The following is a 14,973-nucleotide window of genomic DNA, read 5'->3' as shown; positions in this document are numbered from 1 at the left end:
TGTAAATATGTATTAGTTTGTTTCTATTTAGTATTTACTTCCCTATTAAACCAACCAATTTTTAATTTAATTTTATTTCTACGCTTTCGCCCTTCGTTTAAAATTACGTTTTTGCCTCTAGCTTAAAATAAAATTATAATTTTGCCCCTAGCTCAAAATTACGTTTTTGCACTCGGTTCAAAAACTCATTTTATTTTGTTCACAATTTAAAATTATGGTTTCGTCCTCCGTTTAAAATTACGTTTTTGCCACCAATTCAAAATAAAATGTTGTTTTTGCCTCTAGCTCAAAATTACGATTCTGCCCTCAGTTCAAAATTACGTTTTTGCCCACAGTTCAAAATAAAATTATGTTTTCCCCCTAGCTCAAAATTATGATTTTGCTCTCAGTTTAAAATTATGTTTTCGCCTCCACTTCAAAATATAATTACGATTTTGCCCTCTATACAGGCATACATATTATGAGAGAGAAATATTCGGCTTATTGCCCCGCAACGCGGGTGGGGCAAAAACTAGTTTGTAACATAAACAAGTACAAGGGTCATGTATGTCAATGTTGTATAGTGTATAGATGTGTCGTATCTTTGAACGACGTGTCTCTTTGTAGTATCGGTATAACACCGAACAAGCATGTACCGAACAAGGCTTACGAACCCTAATCATTCATTCAATACGGTAATCTCAATTCTATTGGCCGGTTTAACTTACTGAGTACTTGGGTATTTGACTAAGGGGTCGTTTACCCAACCTTGTATCTTGTTACACACCATCCATCATATGGGTTCATATTGAGAAATTACTGTTTAAAAATGTTATGTCTTTGCTTCCGCTACCAAAATCTGAAATACAAATCTCAACATACCAAGTGTAATCTTATAGACTCGCACATTGTTTAAATATTACTTTCATTGTTAGAAAAGTAAAGAGTTTAAAATATATTTGGTAGGAAACTTTTGCGCTAGATGAGATGAATTCTCACAAAAGCATCATACGCTTTTATTCTTATTTTAGGTATAAAAAAATCAATCTTTATCTTTAAATTTCTACCTTAAAACAAAAACGGCAGATATTGCCTTTGCAAGAACAGTTGCATGATCACATGCATCATCTCACTGCCTCACTCACTATCAATCAATGATTCACAAGAAAACCGCTTCAATTCAACCCTCCTTTACTTTTTCTCTCCAAATTAAACCCCACACCAAACCAAACCCCAAATTCACTTTTTCTGTACAATGGCTCACGATGATGAGCATGATCCAAAAACCAAAAGATCCCACTACCCACTCGACCCCAACAGTTACCAAATCCTGGATGAAATCGGTAGAGGATGCAGTGCCATCGTCTACAAAGCCTTATGCACCACCACCTCCACCGTCGTTGCCATCAAATCCATTGACCGATCAACCACGGGTGATTTCGATAACATCCGTCGTGAAGCTAAAACCATGTCCCTTTTATCCCACCCCAATGTTCTCAAAGCACACTGCTCCTTCACCGTTGGCCCTCGTCTATGGGTGGTCATGCCCTTCATGTCTGCAGGCTCTCTCCAATCCATCATGGCCTCTTCTTTCCCTAATGGCATTTCTGAGAATTGTATTTCCATAATTCTCAAAGAAACACTTATGGGTTTGTGTTATCTTCATGATCAAGGCCATCTGCATAGAGACATCAAGGCTGGGAACATTTTAATGGACTCCAACGGCTCAATCAAGCTGGCTGATTTCGGTGTTTCAGCTTCCGTTTACGAAACAAGCTCTCGTTGTCTTAACCTCCACGAAATCACTGGTACGCCTTACTGGATGGCGCCTGAAGTTATACATTCATATAATGGGTATAGCTACAAAGCTGATATATGGTCATTTGGAATAACTGCACTTGAATTAGCACACGGGAGACCTCCCTTGTCCCACCTTCCCTTTTCGGAGTCTTTAGTGATGAAGATCACAAGAGGGATGCGATTTTCCGAGTACCAGAAAGAAGAAGAAAAGGGGAAGAAATCAAAGTTGTCAAAGTATTTCAAGGAGATGGTAGGATTGTGTCTTGAACAAGATCCTTGTAGGTGGCCTACTGCCGCAAAACTTTTGAAGCATTACTTCTTCAAGAACTGTAAGGCCACACGGGGTGGTTCACTAGTGATGGGTTCTAGTGATGGGAGCACCCAATCAAATCATGCCATGTCAGCACCCAATATTCTAGTGATAGTGATAGAAATGTAGTGGGGGTGGTATCACTAGTGATGGGGATTCCAATGTACAAGTATTAATGCACAATGTACAAGCCATATCCTATCAAACTCAAAAGTTCAACGCATGATACACTTGACGCGTTAATAATATAACGCGTTTTCATTTGAGTGGCGGCGGTGTAGCTTTGCAAACAACGCGTGATGGGGTGGCCGAACACGGACCACCCCGGGTAAAGGGTGTGATTTTCTTGTCAAGAATTTGCTGCATGGATTACCTTCTGTTGAGTTTAGGTTCAAAGAAACTAAGGTTCAAAGGAGTGGATCAATGAGTAAGGAACATGAGGATGAAGATGATGATGATGATAATGAAGAAGAAGAGGGTTTGATAGGGAGTAATGTGAAGAAACATAGGAGGATTAGTGGATGGAACTTCAGTTTGGATGCTTGTCAGCATGGTCCTGTGTTTCCTCTTGTGGACTCCATAAGTGGTATGATTTATTCTAAACATATGTTTTGTTTTATTGTTTGCATTTAAAATAACCTATTTTACGGTTTTGTAACATCAGAAGATACCTACTTTGAATATAACTCGGTTTTCAATAAAAAGTTTATATCCGAACATGGAAAAAAAAAACCTATTTTACGGTTTTGTAACATCATAAAATACCTACTTTGAATATAACTCGGTTTTCAATAAAAGTTTATATCCGAACATGGAAAAAAAAAACTATTTAACGGTTTTGTAACATTAGAAAATACCTACTTTGAATATAACTCGGTTTTCAATAAAAGTTTATATCCGAACATGGAAAAACAAAATTGTGTGTTTAAATTTTAAAAAAAGTATAATATATCACAACTTAATGGAGAAAAACTGAAAATGGGAGATGCACCCTTGCAATGTGGCAAGTTTATGTGTAAAAGTTTCAAGATAATACTCCAATGTAATGTAATCACTCTTTTAAAATTACCTATTTAAAAAATCAATGTTTTTCAAGGGATGCCTTTTTATTAAAAGTTTTTATTGTCTTTATACAGTTGTTTTTATAAATTTATACATATAAATATTGCGCCTTTCATGTAGGTCCATCCACGAACACAAGTTGTGGAGATGAGGAAACGGTGAAACAAGTTGCATTTTCAGGTGAAAGTGTTGTGTCTGAAAATGAAGGGAGTTCGTGTAGTAATGTAACAGATGGTGGTGAGGGAGAAGTGTATATTGGTGGTGGGAGTTGTGTTGATAAGGAGGTTGTGATGGGGAGTTTGATGACATTGAAAAAGAGTTTGGATGATCAAAGAGAGAAGGTGATATATATGCTCGCGGTGGTTGGAGCCGAAGAGACTAGTGGCGGCGGTGGTGAATTCGGTGGCAAAGAAGAGAAGCTAATGCAAGTGATTGAAAAGCTAAAATTGGAGTTGGAGAATGAGAAGAGAAAGAGGACTAGTTTGGAGATGGAGCTAGAGTTCTTAAAGCTTAATATCACAAATACTTCTGATGACTAAACTTTTCACTTGTCCATAGAGGACTCTTAGATAGCATTCGTTTCGTGAAATGTAATAGAATTGGAATTGGAATTTGCATAGGAATTGAAATCTAATTTGGAATTGTAGGCATGTTTGTTTCACATAATGGAATGGAATCTCAATAGAATTGGAATGTAGATTTTGTTCCTTATGCTATTGTTCAATTCTAATTCCTTATTTTGTTGGAACAAACGACATAAGAAATGGAATCTACATTCCTATTCCATGCAAATAGCATACCATTTTGTGAAAGTAACACTATCTTAAGTTTCTTTTTTGAAATTGAGGTCCCTCACTTTTTATCTCCGTTTCTCTTTCCTTAATGTAGATTTTACATTCAATAAAGTGAGAAAATACACTCGCCAGTTATACATGTGAATTTTTGATTGTTGCAGGTTATTTCTGCAACCCTAAGCGCTGGGAGGTATGGTTGTTTATAGTAGCAATGATTGCTTATTTGTATCAGCGACGATTGATGAAGCTAGGGTCTCATGGTGATGACGGTGGCTAGTGATGATGGCTGATGACGACGTCTACGGCTAGGGTTAGGGTTAGTGACGACAGTAGTGACTGAGTTGTGGTTGTTATGAATTGGGTGGTTGTCGGCTTTAGTGTAAAACGATGGTATGTGTGGTGGTGGCTAGGGTTTCTCCATGGGTGGAAGCAGTAGTGGTGATGTTGGTGTTGTCGTAGTTAAGGGCGGCAGAAGAATAGAAGAGGAAGACCGTGCGCAGGTTTTGTGGTGGTAGGGCAGCGGCGGTGGCCAGCCGCCCCTCCGGTGGTTGGCTACAAGGCTCTGATACGAAGTTAAACTTTGTAATCAGAATTGTACTAGATTGTAATTGTGCAATTAGGGTTACATGAGGTGTGTGTTTACATACAACATCATATTACACATCTAGTCCCTATACTATAATACTTTTTCTAACAAAAAACAAAGACACTTATACATCAATATTTATTAGAAAAAATGCATGATGTATAAAGTAAATATATTGTAACAGCAAATTCAATTCTAATAATTTACCAATTGATTGACTATCATTTATATTGACAATTTGACCAATGATAATTATAACAATTTGACTAACGTTCATTTTCGTTGCCAAAGACACCACTACCATAACAGAGAAGTAACTATATATGCCCATGTAGTTGACATGGCATATGCCGTGTCAACGAGGTGACATCTACCTGGAAACATACAATCCAACTTAAGCCAACTATAGCAATTACTAAACCAACATCATGTTGTTTCTACCCGTCATACCTTCTTTGACATGTTCGTTTTCTAGCCTCTTATTATCTTCCTCTAACATCCTCTTACCTTACATATAACATGGATGAAATAAAGGTTTGAAAGGAATACGGTTCAATTTGTCTGTGATGACAATTTATGAAAGATATACTAAGATGGCCAAAGCCAAAAGGTACACCCTAAATTGAAAATGACTTGAAACATACTACAGCCCTAGGTGGTGAAGGGCCGACATCAAGGTGCCAAACCTTCCCGTTGATATGAGCTCTTGGTGACATTATATTTAAATCTAGAAAAAGTAGGTCCAGATTTTTTTCTTATCTTACAACCCTTTCTTATCTTATTAACATTATAAGATTTGGTGGTAAAAGTTAAATATCAATATAACCCTTATAGACACCTTATAATTTAGTTTAAAACCATCAAGATTTGGTGTCAAGAGTTAAATATCAATATAACCCTTATAGACACCTTATAATTTAGTTTAAAACCATCAAATAACCAAATTATTCCTTGACACACATACATGGGAACGTAATCCGACTTCAAGGTGAGTGGTCCCCGAGCACTTAATCGTCGTCCAGCATCTTATATGAAATTTTACCTAAGACATTACAATACAATATTTAGCATAATTAAGTAGAATCATCATTAGATATCTAAAACCAATAGACCAATGTAAAAATATACATAACCAGGCGTATGATACGTCATTACCTTGGTTCTTTCTAACGTGCCACGTAGGCAGCCCGTTTGGGCGTATCACCAGGGTAGGTCGGCGTATTATACGCCCTGCTTAAAACCAATTTATGCGCAAAAAGGGCGTTTTGGTCATTTTAAAGTACATAACAATCAACTTCATCATATAACTAACCAAACCTTATAACCATAAAGTATAACCTCAGAGGGTTGTGTATTTTTTTTAAACCATCTCGATCATGTACAACTTGTTATCACATCTAAACCCGATATATACAAATATGTAATTTTTGGTAAGTCTTAATGACACATTCCGCTCATAAATCTAGTTTATTGATTCACACAATCCATTTACAATTTGAAATGAGTCAAAATTCAGCATGGAAACTACAAACTAAACAAGAAAAGTCTAATAAATCTTATCATCCTAGCTTCATTCATTCATTTAACCTCCTGATATAAATCTATGAATTCAATGTATATCTTCATTTATTAAACAGGGTGTAAGAATGTCTTACCTTCGTCCGTAGGATTGATTTGACGTTGGACTTTCTTGCCGGACCGTTGACCCCCTTCTTGAAGTCAAACAATTCCAATGTAAATCACCTTACTATAAATGGGTCCATTGAATTACATATACCTGTATCTTCCTTCATGATATTCATTCAAGATATAATACTTGTGCAAGCAACTTGTTGCTCGTCTACCTGCCATTAGTCTATAACCGTCTCTGTTTTAAATGATAAACAGCATACAAGGTTTATTGACCCGTTAGTGCTATATCATCATAAATTTCTCCGTAGCTACAATATTTAACGTTTTGAAACTTTAAAAGTAGACCAAAAAAAGTTTCCAAGAATGTACAAAACCCTCAAGCGGACACTCGTATGAGTTTTTATAAGATTTTTGCCAAACATGGATATTATGTTTTATTACAACCTGTACAGCTACTACATATTCATATTTTTCACACATCTACTGATCGTATTGATTATTGTTCTACAAATCTGTAGAAACCAGACTCGTCAAGCTTTCCGAAAGTATATAAAAACCTCGATCGGATAGATGGTTGATTTTATATGATTTTTGCAAAAAAAAAAAAGTCTAAAATTCGGACTGAAGCTGAAAAATTCAGCTAAAATGTTATTTCCCCATTTCGACCCAAAAAATATTTGTAGCCTCGTTTTCATAGTTTAAATCCTAGTTAACCAATCAAGATAAGTTATACACATTAGGTACACAACACTCGGCAATTAAGATAAAGACCAATTAGCGCATGTACTCCTTGTCTTTCGGCTGTCAACGTCACCATATGATGCATGATCAACCATCCCCCTCTTTTAATACTATTTTCACGAAATTAGTAAAATAACGTTAAAATTAGTGCACTTTCACTTTTGCCCCCCAAGCGCCCACACATATATACATTATATGCGCATACCGCAAGCGGGGCGTTCTATCAATCTTTTAACATGCCTTGTCTAAAATCTAAGTACACTCCTCTTTTGGGATATATTTTGTAACTAAATATAATTCAAGTATTTAACATTAAACCCATCATGATAAACCTTTATGAAATGTAAAGATAAAGATTGGGACCTAAATTCCGCTTAGATTTCAAGTATCGAGTTTTCAAAACTTTCAGCTCTACACAATAGATGCCGGTAGAGAATACATCCTAATTTACTAAAAGTATTAAATTGTGCATTTGTTACTAAAAGTAACTAACAAGTTCATATTAAGCAAACTTCCAAGATGATGATGTAGTAGCAGGTGACTTTATAAGCCTCTGCAACCAATTGACTTTGTTGACCAGTTCCTCCAGATCAACCATGGCAGCCTCTAGCGTGTCTTCACGCATTATATTCAACTCTCTTTTTTCAACCTCCTCTGGAGCTGCTACCTCTGCTGCTTTTCTCTTTTCCACACGCAAACTCGAAACACTCTCAGAAGATTCCACTAAACCGCAATCCATTTTCGCATTTTCATTCTGCTCACCATCTCTATCTCCCTCTGTTGGTATACGAGTGGTGGAAGATGCGTTCACAGGTCCATCAGCCGCATGCTCCACTTCCAAATCCATTTTCGCATTTTCATTCTGCGCACTATCTCTATCTCTATCTCCCTCTGTTGGTATACAAGTGGTGGAAGATGCATTCGCAGGTCCATCAGCTGCATTCTCCACTTCCAAATCCGTGCCTGAAACATACGTACACTTTGCTCAACTAAATGTTATAATAATTATAATCAACTGCCAACAAAATAAATAACCCCTTCCCGTTTATATGAACATTAATCGGATTAAAAATCAGAAACACAAGTGTAACTGCTTTTACCTTGCTTTGTCGGAGTAATAAGTTTTGCATCACACAAAGTCTGACCCTCCTGCATGTAGCAATATTTGAAATCAAGTTTAAAGAAAATATTAAAAAACAAACAAGTTTAATACAAAGCGTTGGGATTAAACAGACACGAAACTCAACACACGCACACAAAAGCAATAAACGAACACGTAGATTTAAAGTGGTTCGGTCGGCTGACCTACGTCCAGTGTGCTGTAACTAGGGTTTCTTATATTATTCGGGTGCTACAAGTACAATGCTATCATATATATATATATAGAGACAAATCTAGGGTTAGAAAACTTAATTCTCAAGTTAGGCGCATCCATAGCGGGTACATAGCGGGATTCTAGGTTTTTCTGTTTTAATATAAATAGCAGGATTTTATAGGTATATAATAGCAGGATTATAGGGCTTTTGTTAAGTATACATATAAAACAACGTATTTGGATATAATACACATATAAAATATTTAAAAAAAATATTCTTTCACTGTGTTGCTAAACATAAAATAGTGCCCGCTATTTCATCGTTATCGCTACGTAGCGTATAGGTAGCTTATCTCTGTTGTCCACTAATGGCTACGATAACATTTTTTTTTAGTTTAAGCACAAGTTATGTATATATAAATAATAAAAACAAGCATAACAAGTGTCTATATCCTACTCTGTTTTTCAACTATTGATGGAATCCTCTCCACTACAAACGCAGATATAGATATATTGAGCATTCAACCATAATTGCAGAGTCACCATTATCATTTTAGAATAGGTAATTTATTCAATAATGTTGGAAGAAATTTTTAGTATATTTTAAGCTCCAGGTTGGGCTAAGATGTGCATGGACCAAATTGGATAAAGCCACGCCACAATGTGACAATATCAAACAAGTCAACTCCTATGCAGTTAATGCGGTAAAATATCAGATATCGGTCAAGGACTGATATTTGAGATATAGGTTATCTCGGTGAGATATCGGTAATTATAATATAATGCAAAATTTACATATATAGCAATTTAACAATAATAATTCAGTGATATATCGGTTGTATCGGTCAAATATCGGTGATATATCGGTCAAATATCGGTCAATATCGCCGATAATATCGGTACCGATATTCTGACCGATATTTGACACCGATATTTTACTAGGGGACCGATATGACCGATATAACCGATATCTCACCGATATTAACTGCATAGGTCAACTCACAAAAATTGGTTATTAGTATGCCTCTAACGTACAAGGCCTAATCCGTTAAAATTTATAAGAAAAATAAAGGAATGAAAGAGAGAAAGAAAAGGTACCACGATATGAAAGGTCCAGCCTTTTGTTTCGGACCAGTCTAAGCATGGGCGTAAATCCTTACATAATGCTTCAAGCTTTCTATCTTCACCTTCTTTCCCTTCTCCTACCGGAGGTAATGGCAACTCAATCTACAATAGAAACATATCAGATCATACGCATTATACTTTCTTCAAGGACATAAGTAATTTCCTAGTAATAGAACTTGGCTAGAGTATGAGAGGAATAATATCTAAACGGACCATGAAAGATTTTGTCTTTGTTTGCAAGTAATCTTCTTTCAGAACTTTAATATTTTGATGTAGCAAGATACGATGTATATTCAGAAATTTAAGCAGAGATATATATGCTATAGTGAATAATATACCATGTACATACATACTTGTTATAATAATAAATCAACGGGCAGCAGCCACGATTTGATCTTGCAAGACCAGTTTCCAAAGTTGAATAGCTAAATCCAACAACAAGTCAAGTCGTAATATATCATACAACCCTCAACATTATTCAAGGTTTTCCAATGTAGCACAACTATCTACTTTCTCCCTATGAGTTGTACTATCTATATAAAAGCCGAGCCTCCATCTATCGATGAACTTAGATTTTTGTTTTGTGATAATATGAGGAATATTACGGTAATAAATGGGTACTGCTACCTGAACCTTGTCATTGCTCAGTAGTTTGACAACCCTTGCAGACCAAAAACAATCGTCTTTAAACCAATCTACCATATTTCCAACCTTCCATTTACCATGAATGACAACAGATTCTTGTGAAATAGAGTTGAGAGGCGGCATTTGATCTTTGTAATAGATTGCAGGATATTGAGGGCGCACCATGAGCTGCCTTTTAAAATGCTTGGACTTCCTGGCATAGGGAGGCATTTGATAAATCTCTACCCAGCTTGGTTCTGACAAAAAAAAAAAAAAAAAAAAAAAAAAAAAAAAAAAAAACATTACAGAAATGGATGCTTAGAAAAAAAAGCAAGTAAACGAAATGAATGATGTGATGTGGATCTCACCTTCCAATTCAAAATCTATGTAGTCCAGCAAAATCTTGTTCGCATTGCGTTTGATATCGTTGATCTGTGTGTGTGGCAAAATTAAAGGTGGTGGTTGGTATTGTTAGAAAGAATTTATACCAGTCATGGATGGATATGGAATACATACCTTGCATCGGAACCAAGCAGAACGAAATCCATCCTCGAATGTTCTCATTTCAGCAAGTTGCCCAACTTTAAAGCTTGCCTTCTCCATTCAACGATGATGACGAACAACAATTAAGTGTATCTGTAATCCAATTTTCTTATTTTCAACTGTAATCGAAGAAATCAAACCTTGAATTTAGGGTTTATTTCAACAGCGTCGCCCAATTCCGACTTTTGTATCTGAACCCAACAACTTTCAACAACTCAAACAAAAACTACACTTAAATAACTAGGTTAAACCCTAGGGGGTGAATAATGAAAAGAGTAAATTGTCATTTTAGTCCTTGATCTAAAATAATACATTAGTCTAAATAGTTTCTTTTTTGCCATTTTAGTCCCTGTTTTTTTTTATTTTTGGCTATTTTCATTCAACCCACTAACTCTATTTAAAACAGTCATTTACCTTAGTGGCATTTTGGTCAAACCACATTTTTCTTTTACTGGTGCAATGGTATAGGGATGGTGGTGTGCCAGTCTACAGCAAAGATGATGGCATTGGTTGTTGGTTTACAATGATGGCGGTGATGTTGGTTGATGACGAGGGTGGTGGAAAAGCGGGCGGTGGTGGTGGAAATGGTGGGTGGTGATGGTAGTGGGTGGGTGGTGACAGTGTTGCAGGCACGTGGTGGCGAGGATAGAATGTTGTGATGGGGTTGGTAGTGGGAGGTGGTGGTGGTGGTGGATGAAATGGCAAAAAATGACAAAAGTCAGGGACTAAAATGACATGCAAAAAAGCTATTTGGACTAAAAAGGCAAGAAAAAAACTATTTAGACTAAAATGTGTAACTCCATAAATCGAATCTTAACAATTATATCAATAAACCCCTATCTAGTGCGGTGAGAACACATAAGAAACGATGAATCAAGAGAAACAAGAAGAGATAGAACAAAGACAAACTTCCATACGATTACTTATGAAATCGTCTTATACAAGTGTATTGCTCCTAGATGATTTTGAATTTGCACAAGTGAACCAACAACCCTAATTGATAACCTATAACCCTTTATATAATGGTCAACATGACCTAGCCCATCTCGAAATCTAGTAATCCCTAGCCCATATTTCATAAACCTTTATTGACCCAACAATCTCCCCGTAGGTTTACGCAATAGACTTCAAGCATTGCCTCCAACAGCACACGCACCTGCTCCACTATTAGCACCAACACTCAGCCGATACTCTTTCACATTTATTGCAGCATTAGTCCACATCTTAACACATACTTTATATTGCTCTGAAGACCAAATCTGATTGGCACACAACATAAGCAGGTCTTCTTGATGAAAGCTAATTAAATCATTTGGGTCCACAAGTCGATAAGCTTGATCAACAGCACAGACTACCACCGCCCCTCCCATCTTTTCTTCATAGATCCAATACTTGAAGTTCTTCAGGCAACCCAGTGGAAACTTCTTAGGAAGCGGTATAGTCTTCTCCTTTTGAGTTGATGGCCATATCACCGTTTGCAGACATTTACTAGTATCGGGGTTTATCACGCCTGGATTTGTCTTCAGATAAGTCTTGGCAGTCTTCATGTTTGGAAAGTTATTTCTAACCTCATGCTCTAACTTTCTAAAGAATGCCCATCCAGGCCCATCTGTCTTGGCGTCAGCATATGGAGCCCTTATCAGTGTCTACAAATCTGGTTAGTTAACGACTCGAACGCAGCTTGAGTCTTGTAATACTCAATCTCTAGTTAGTTCTAGTGATAATCCATAAGCTTCGATCATGGTCGTATCTCCGACTCACTATACCTGACTTGTTCCTAACTTTGTCATACAAGCTCTTACCAACATGAGTCAAATATCTGTCTAGAACTTTGCTTGGATCAACAAAGTTCAGATTTTCATCCAGTGGATTCACATTCTGATTCTTTGTAACAATGATCTTTTTCTTCTTCTTTGTTGGCCGATCTCTTTTCTTTGAATGTGGAGTGTCAAGACATTGTTGCAATAGGCTTCACGTTCAACGTCTAATTGAGCGCTTTCTTCAGCAGTTGGCACTCTTCTCTGTTCACATCGTTCTTTATCACCCTCATCAGCAAATTCCTCTCCAAACTTCTTCTCGGGTTTTCCTTTAAGAATTACATGTAACACTTTCAATTCATTTTAAACCACAAGAGTCCTGTTGTTTTTAAGTTGTTATTGGTTGCACCACCTGCTTATCTCAGGTAATACGTTAGTGTCTTCATAAAGCTAGAATAAATATTTAAATTTTGAGTTAACTCGTTCAAAGGAAAATTCGTTGTTTTTGTTTTTAAATGTAGATGTCAGTCATTTCATTAGGTTTGTACACAAAAACATAACTTTAAAGTAAGGTGCAAATATAATATAATTTTCATGTCTGATGTGGTATATTACTAATTCTTTTTGGGTAAAGGGTATACCCTAGTGATTTTATAAATATCAAACACAAAACAAGTAGAGGGTTGTATTCCTAGGCATTCGAAGACGTCAGCAGAAAGTTCTGTGGGCTAAAGCTGTTTGGACCTCGTGTTGTATTCCTAGGCATGCTTTTCATTTGTGGTTGGTGTTTAGGGAGAAGTTGTGGACACAGGATCGGATCCGGAGTGTGCAAATAATATCAAATGGGTCGATGAATATGATGTGTTGCATGCTATGTTTCAACAACTTGGAGTCTCATTCCCATTTGTATTTTGAATGTGATTATTCTAAAAAGGTATGGAACTCGCTAAAGGGTAGGGCAGAGTTGGATGATGTTTCGGGTAGATGGGAAGATGTAGCTGAGTGGATGAGTATCAATGCTAAGTTAAAATCGGTTAAAGCTGTTATTGGGAAACTATTGGTAGCGGCTATTGCTTATTTTCTTTGGCAGGAAAGGAACTCAAGGCTTCATAACAACCAGCCTCGGCCACCAGAAAAGCTAGTAGAACTTATATCCGAGACCATTCGCATGAAACTACATTCTTTTAAGTATAAGCGTACGGAGTCAGCTTGTCAAATCCTAAGGGAGTGGAAGATCACTAGCATGGATGTTTTTTTGGCTAGTTAACTTTAATATTGCATTGTTTAGAACTGATGTATAGATAGCAGTAGTGTTTTTAGTGGTTTTGGAGGTGTTGTTTTCTTGTTTTACACTTGTGTGGCATGTCACACTTGTGAACTAGGGTGGTTTTTCACTCTACTTGTGCTTCATGGTTTGGTTATAATATAAATCACCGGGGTAACCCTTTACCCAAAAAAAAAAACAAGTAGAGGGTTGAATACCACTCTAGTTCATTGGAGTGACATGCCACTACCAATGTAGACAAGCCTTAAGCATACCACAAAAACAACCGAAAACTAATCAACTAGTAACAAAAAACTACATAATTACTAGTCATTCGCCTTCCATCACCTTTGCTGAAGTGATCTTCCATTCTTCTAGGATTCTTCTTACCCGATCATTTTTCTTGAACTTGAACGAGTGTAACTTCAGTCGTATTGTTTCAACAATAAGTTCTTCAACTTTTTCTGGCGGCCTTAGTTGGTTCTTGAAGAACCTCGTGCTTCTTTCTTTCCAAATATAATATGCCATAGCAGCCAAAAGAAGCTTTGCAATCACCGTTTTAGCCGACTTTGAAGTGGCTTTGGGGATCAACCACTCCGCAATTTCATCCCACTTACCTTGAATATTATTCATACCTCTTTTACCTCTGAGCGAGCACCAAATCCTATTGGAGTAAGTACACTCAAAGAAAAGATGATTATGCGTTTCAACACCCCTTTGACAAAGCAAACAACACATTAAATTCATAGAGCCCGACGCCTTGAACCAAGCTTGAATTCTGTCTTGTGTAGATAACTTTCTACGAAAGATTAACCAACTTACAAAAGCATGTCTTGGTATGTTGAAAGAAGACCAAATCAGATTGTGCCAAGATGTTTGCTGATCACGGTTTCGTATCGCATTCCAAGATAATTTAGTAGAGAAATGTTCCAGAATACCTTCTTCATTCCACCATCTGATTGCATCCGGCTTAGCTCCAACTGAATCGACATTAGCTGATAAAGAATCGGGATAACATCCCTCCACGCCTCCGGCCACTCCCACCGAGACTCATGAACAACATCAGCAATAGTGGATTGCATCGATAAGCCCTCTTGGTGTATTTGTCTAGGAGTCACATAAGAACTTAAAGGACATAAGTCGCACCACCGATCGAACCATAACGAAGTGCTTTCTCCATTGCCTATTTCCGACCAAAAGAACTCCCGGATTACTGGCCTAATGTTAAGGATGTTTCTCCAGCTCCAACATATGTTTTTTTGGATAGGAACTTGCCATAAATTTCGGTTTTTAAATGATACTCATGAACCCACTGAACCCATAATGATTTTCGATGTGAAAGAATGCTAAACACATGATAGGCCATAAGAGCTTTGTTTACTTCATTAACCTTTCGGACACCCAATCCCCCCTCCTTTTTCGGCAAACATACAATTTTCCA

The 14,973-nt window shown here is 36.9% G+C and overlaps 2 protein-coding genes and 1 long non-coding RNA gene across 5 annotated transcripts; 1 reads left to right on the top strand and 2 right to left on the bottom strand.

Moving 5' to 3' along the window:
- Positions 1-1,138: 1,138 nt before the first annotated feature.
- Positions 1,139-3,794, top strand: LOC110895640 (serine/threonine-protein kinase BLUS1-like). The gene is made up of 3 exons (XM_035981026.1): positions 1,139-2,108; positions 2,418-2,675; positions 3,272-3,794. Exons 1-3 carry the CDS (start codon positions 1,235-1,237, stop codon positions 3,688-3,690), a joined length of 1,551 nt encoding a protein of 516 aa, XP_035836919.1. The 5' UTR covers positions 1,139-1,234; the 3' UTR covers positions 3,691-3,794.
- A 1,430-nt stretch (positions 3,795-5,224) lies between these two features.
- Positions 5,225-7,108, bottom strand: LOC110897010. The gene is made up of 2 exons (XR_002568364.2): positions 6,187-7,108; positions 5,225-5,573 (listed from the first exon to the last, which is right to left on the bottom strand). It is a non-coding gene; the product is annotated as an uncharacterized LOC110897010 (long non-coding RNA).
- Positions 7,109-7,248: 140 nt separating this feature from the next.
- Positions 7,249-10,733, bottom strand: LOC110895641. 3 transcript variants are annotated; one of them, XM_022142959.2, is made up of 6 exons: positions 10,485-10,733; positions 10,337-10,400; positions 9,969-10,225; positions 9,318-9,446; positions 8,005-8,053; positions 7,249-7,867 (listed from the first exon to the last, which is right to left on the bottom strand). In XM_022142959.2, the coding sequence occupies exons 1-6, from the start codon at positions 10,569-10,571 to the stop codon at positions 7,407-7,409; spliced, it is 1,047 nt and encodes a 348-aa protein (XP_021998651.1). In that variant the 5' UTR covers positions 10,572-10,733; the 3' UTR covers positions 7,249-7,406. The 3 variants fall into 3 exon arrangements, with proteins under 3 accessions (XP_021998651.1, XP_021998652.1, XP_021998653.1); XM_022142960.2 differs by having other exon boundaries at positions 9,972-10,225; positions 10,485-10,724; XM_022142961.2 differs by having other exon boundaries at positions 9,978-10,225; positions 10,485-10,713.
- Between the last annotated feature and the right edge of the window lie 4,240 nt (positions 10,734-14,973).

Source organism: Helianthus annuus, chromosome 12 (assembly GCF_002127325.2).
Source record: "Helianthus annuus cultivar XRQ/B chromosome 12, HanXRQr2.0-SUNRISE, whole genome shotgun sequence".
In the NCBI taxonomy this organism is placed as follows: Eukaryota; Viridiplantae; Streptophyta; class Magnoliopsida; order Asterales; family Asteraceae; genus Helianthus; species Helianthus annuus.
This window is presented reverse-complemented; position numbering and strand designations above follow the sequence as displayed.

Excerpts from the sequence above, each read along its gene's own strand:
- LOC110895640 (XM_035981026.1), top strand. The coding sequence starts at position 1,235 with ATGGCTCACGATGATGAGCATGATCCAAAAACCAAAAGATCCCACTAC. Across the intron at positions 2,109-2,417 it reads GCATTACTTCTTCAAGAACT|GTAAAGGGTGTGATTTTCTT; the intron begins GTAAGGCCACAC and ends GGACCACCCCGG. Across the intron at positions 2,676-3,271 it reads TCTTGTGGACTCCATAAGTG|GTCCATCCACGAACACAAGT; the intron begins GTATGATTTATT and ends CCTTTCATGTAG.
- LOC110895641 (XM_022142959.2), bottom strand. The coding sequence starts at position 10,571 with ATGGAGAAGGCAAGCTTTAAAGTTGGGCAACTTGCTGAAATGAGAACA. Across the intron at positions 8,054-9,317 it reads GCTGGACCTTTCATATCGTG|GAGGGTCAGACTTTGTGTGA; the intron begins GTACCTTTTCTT and ends TGCTACATGCAG. Across the intron at positions 7,868-8,004 it reads TATTACTCCGACAAAGCAAG|GCACGGATTTGGAAGTGGAG; the intron begins GTAAAAGCAGTT and ends CGTATGTTTCAG.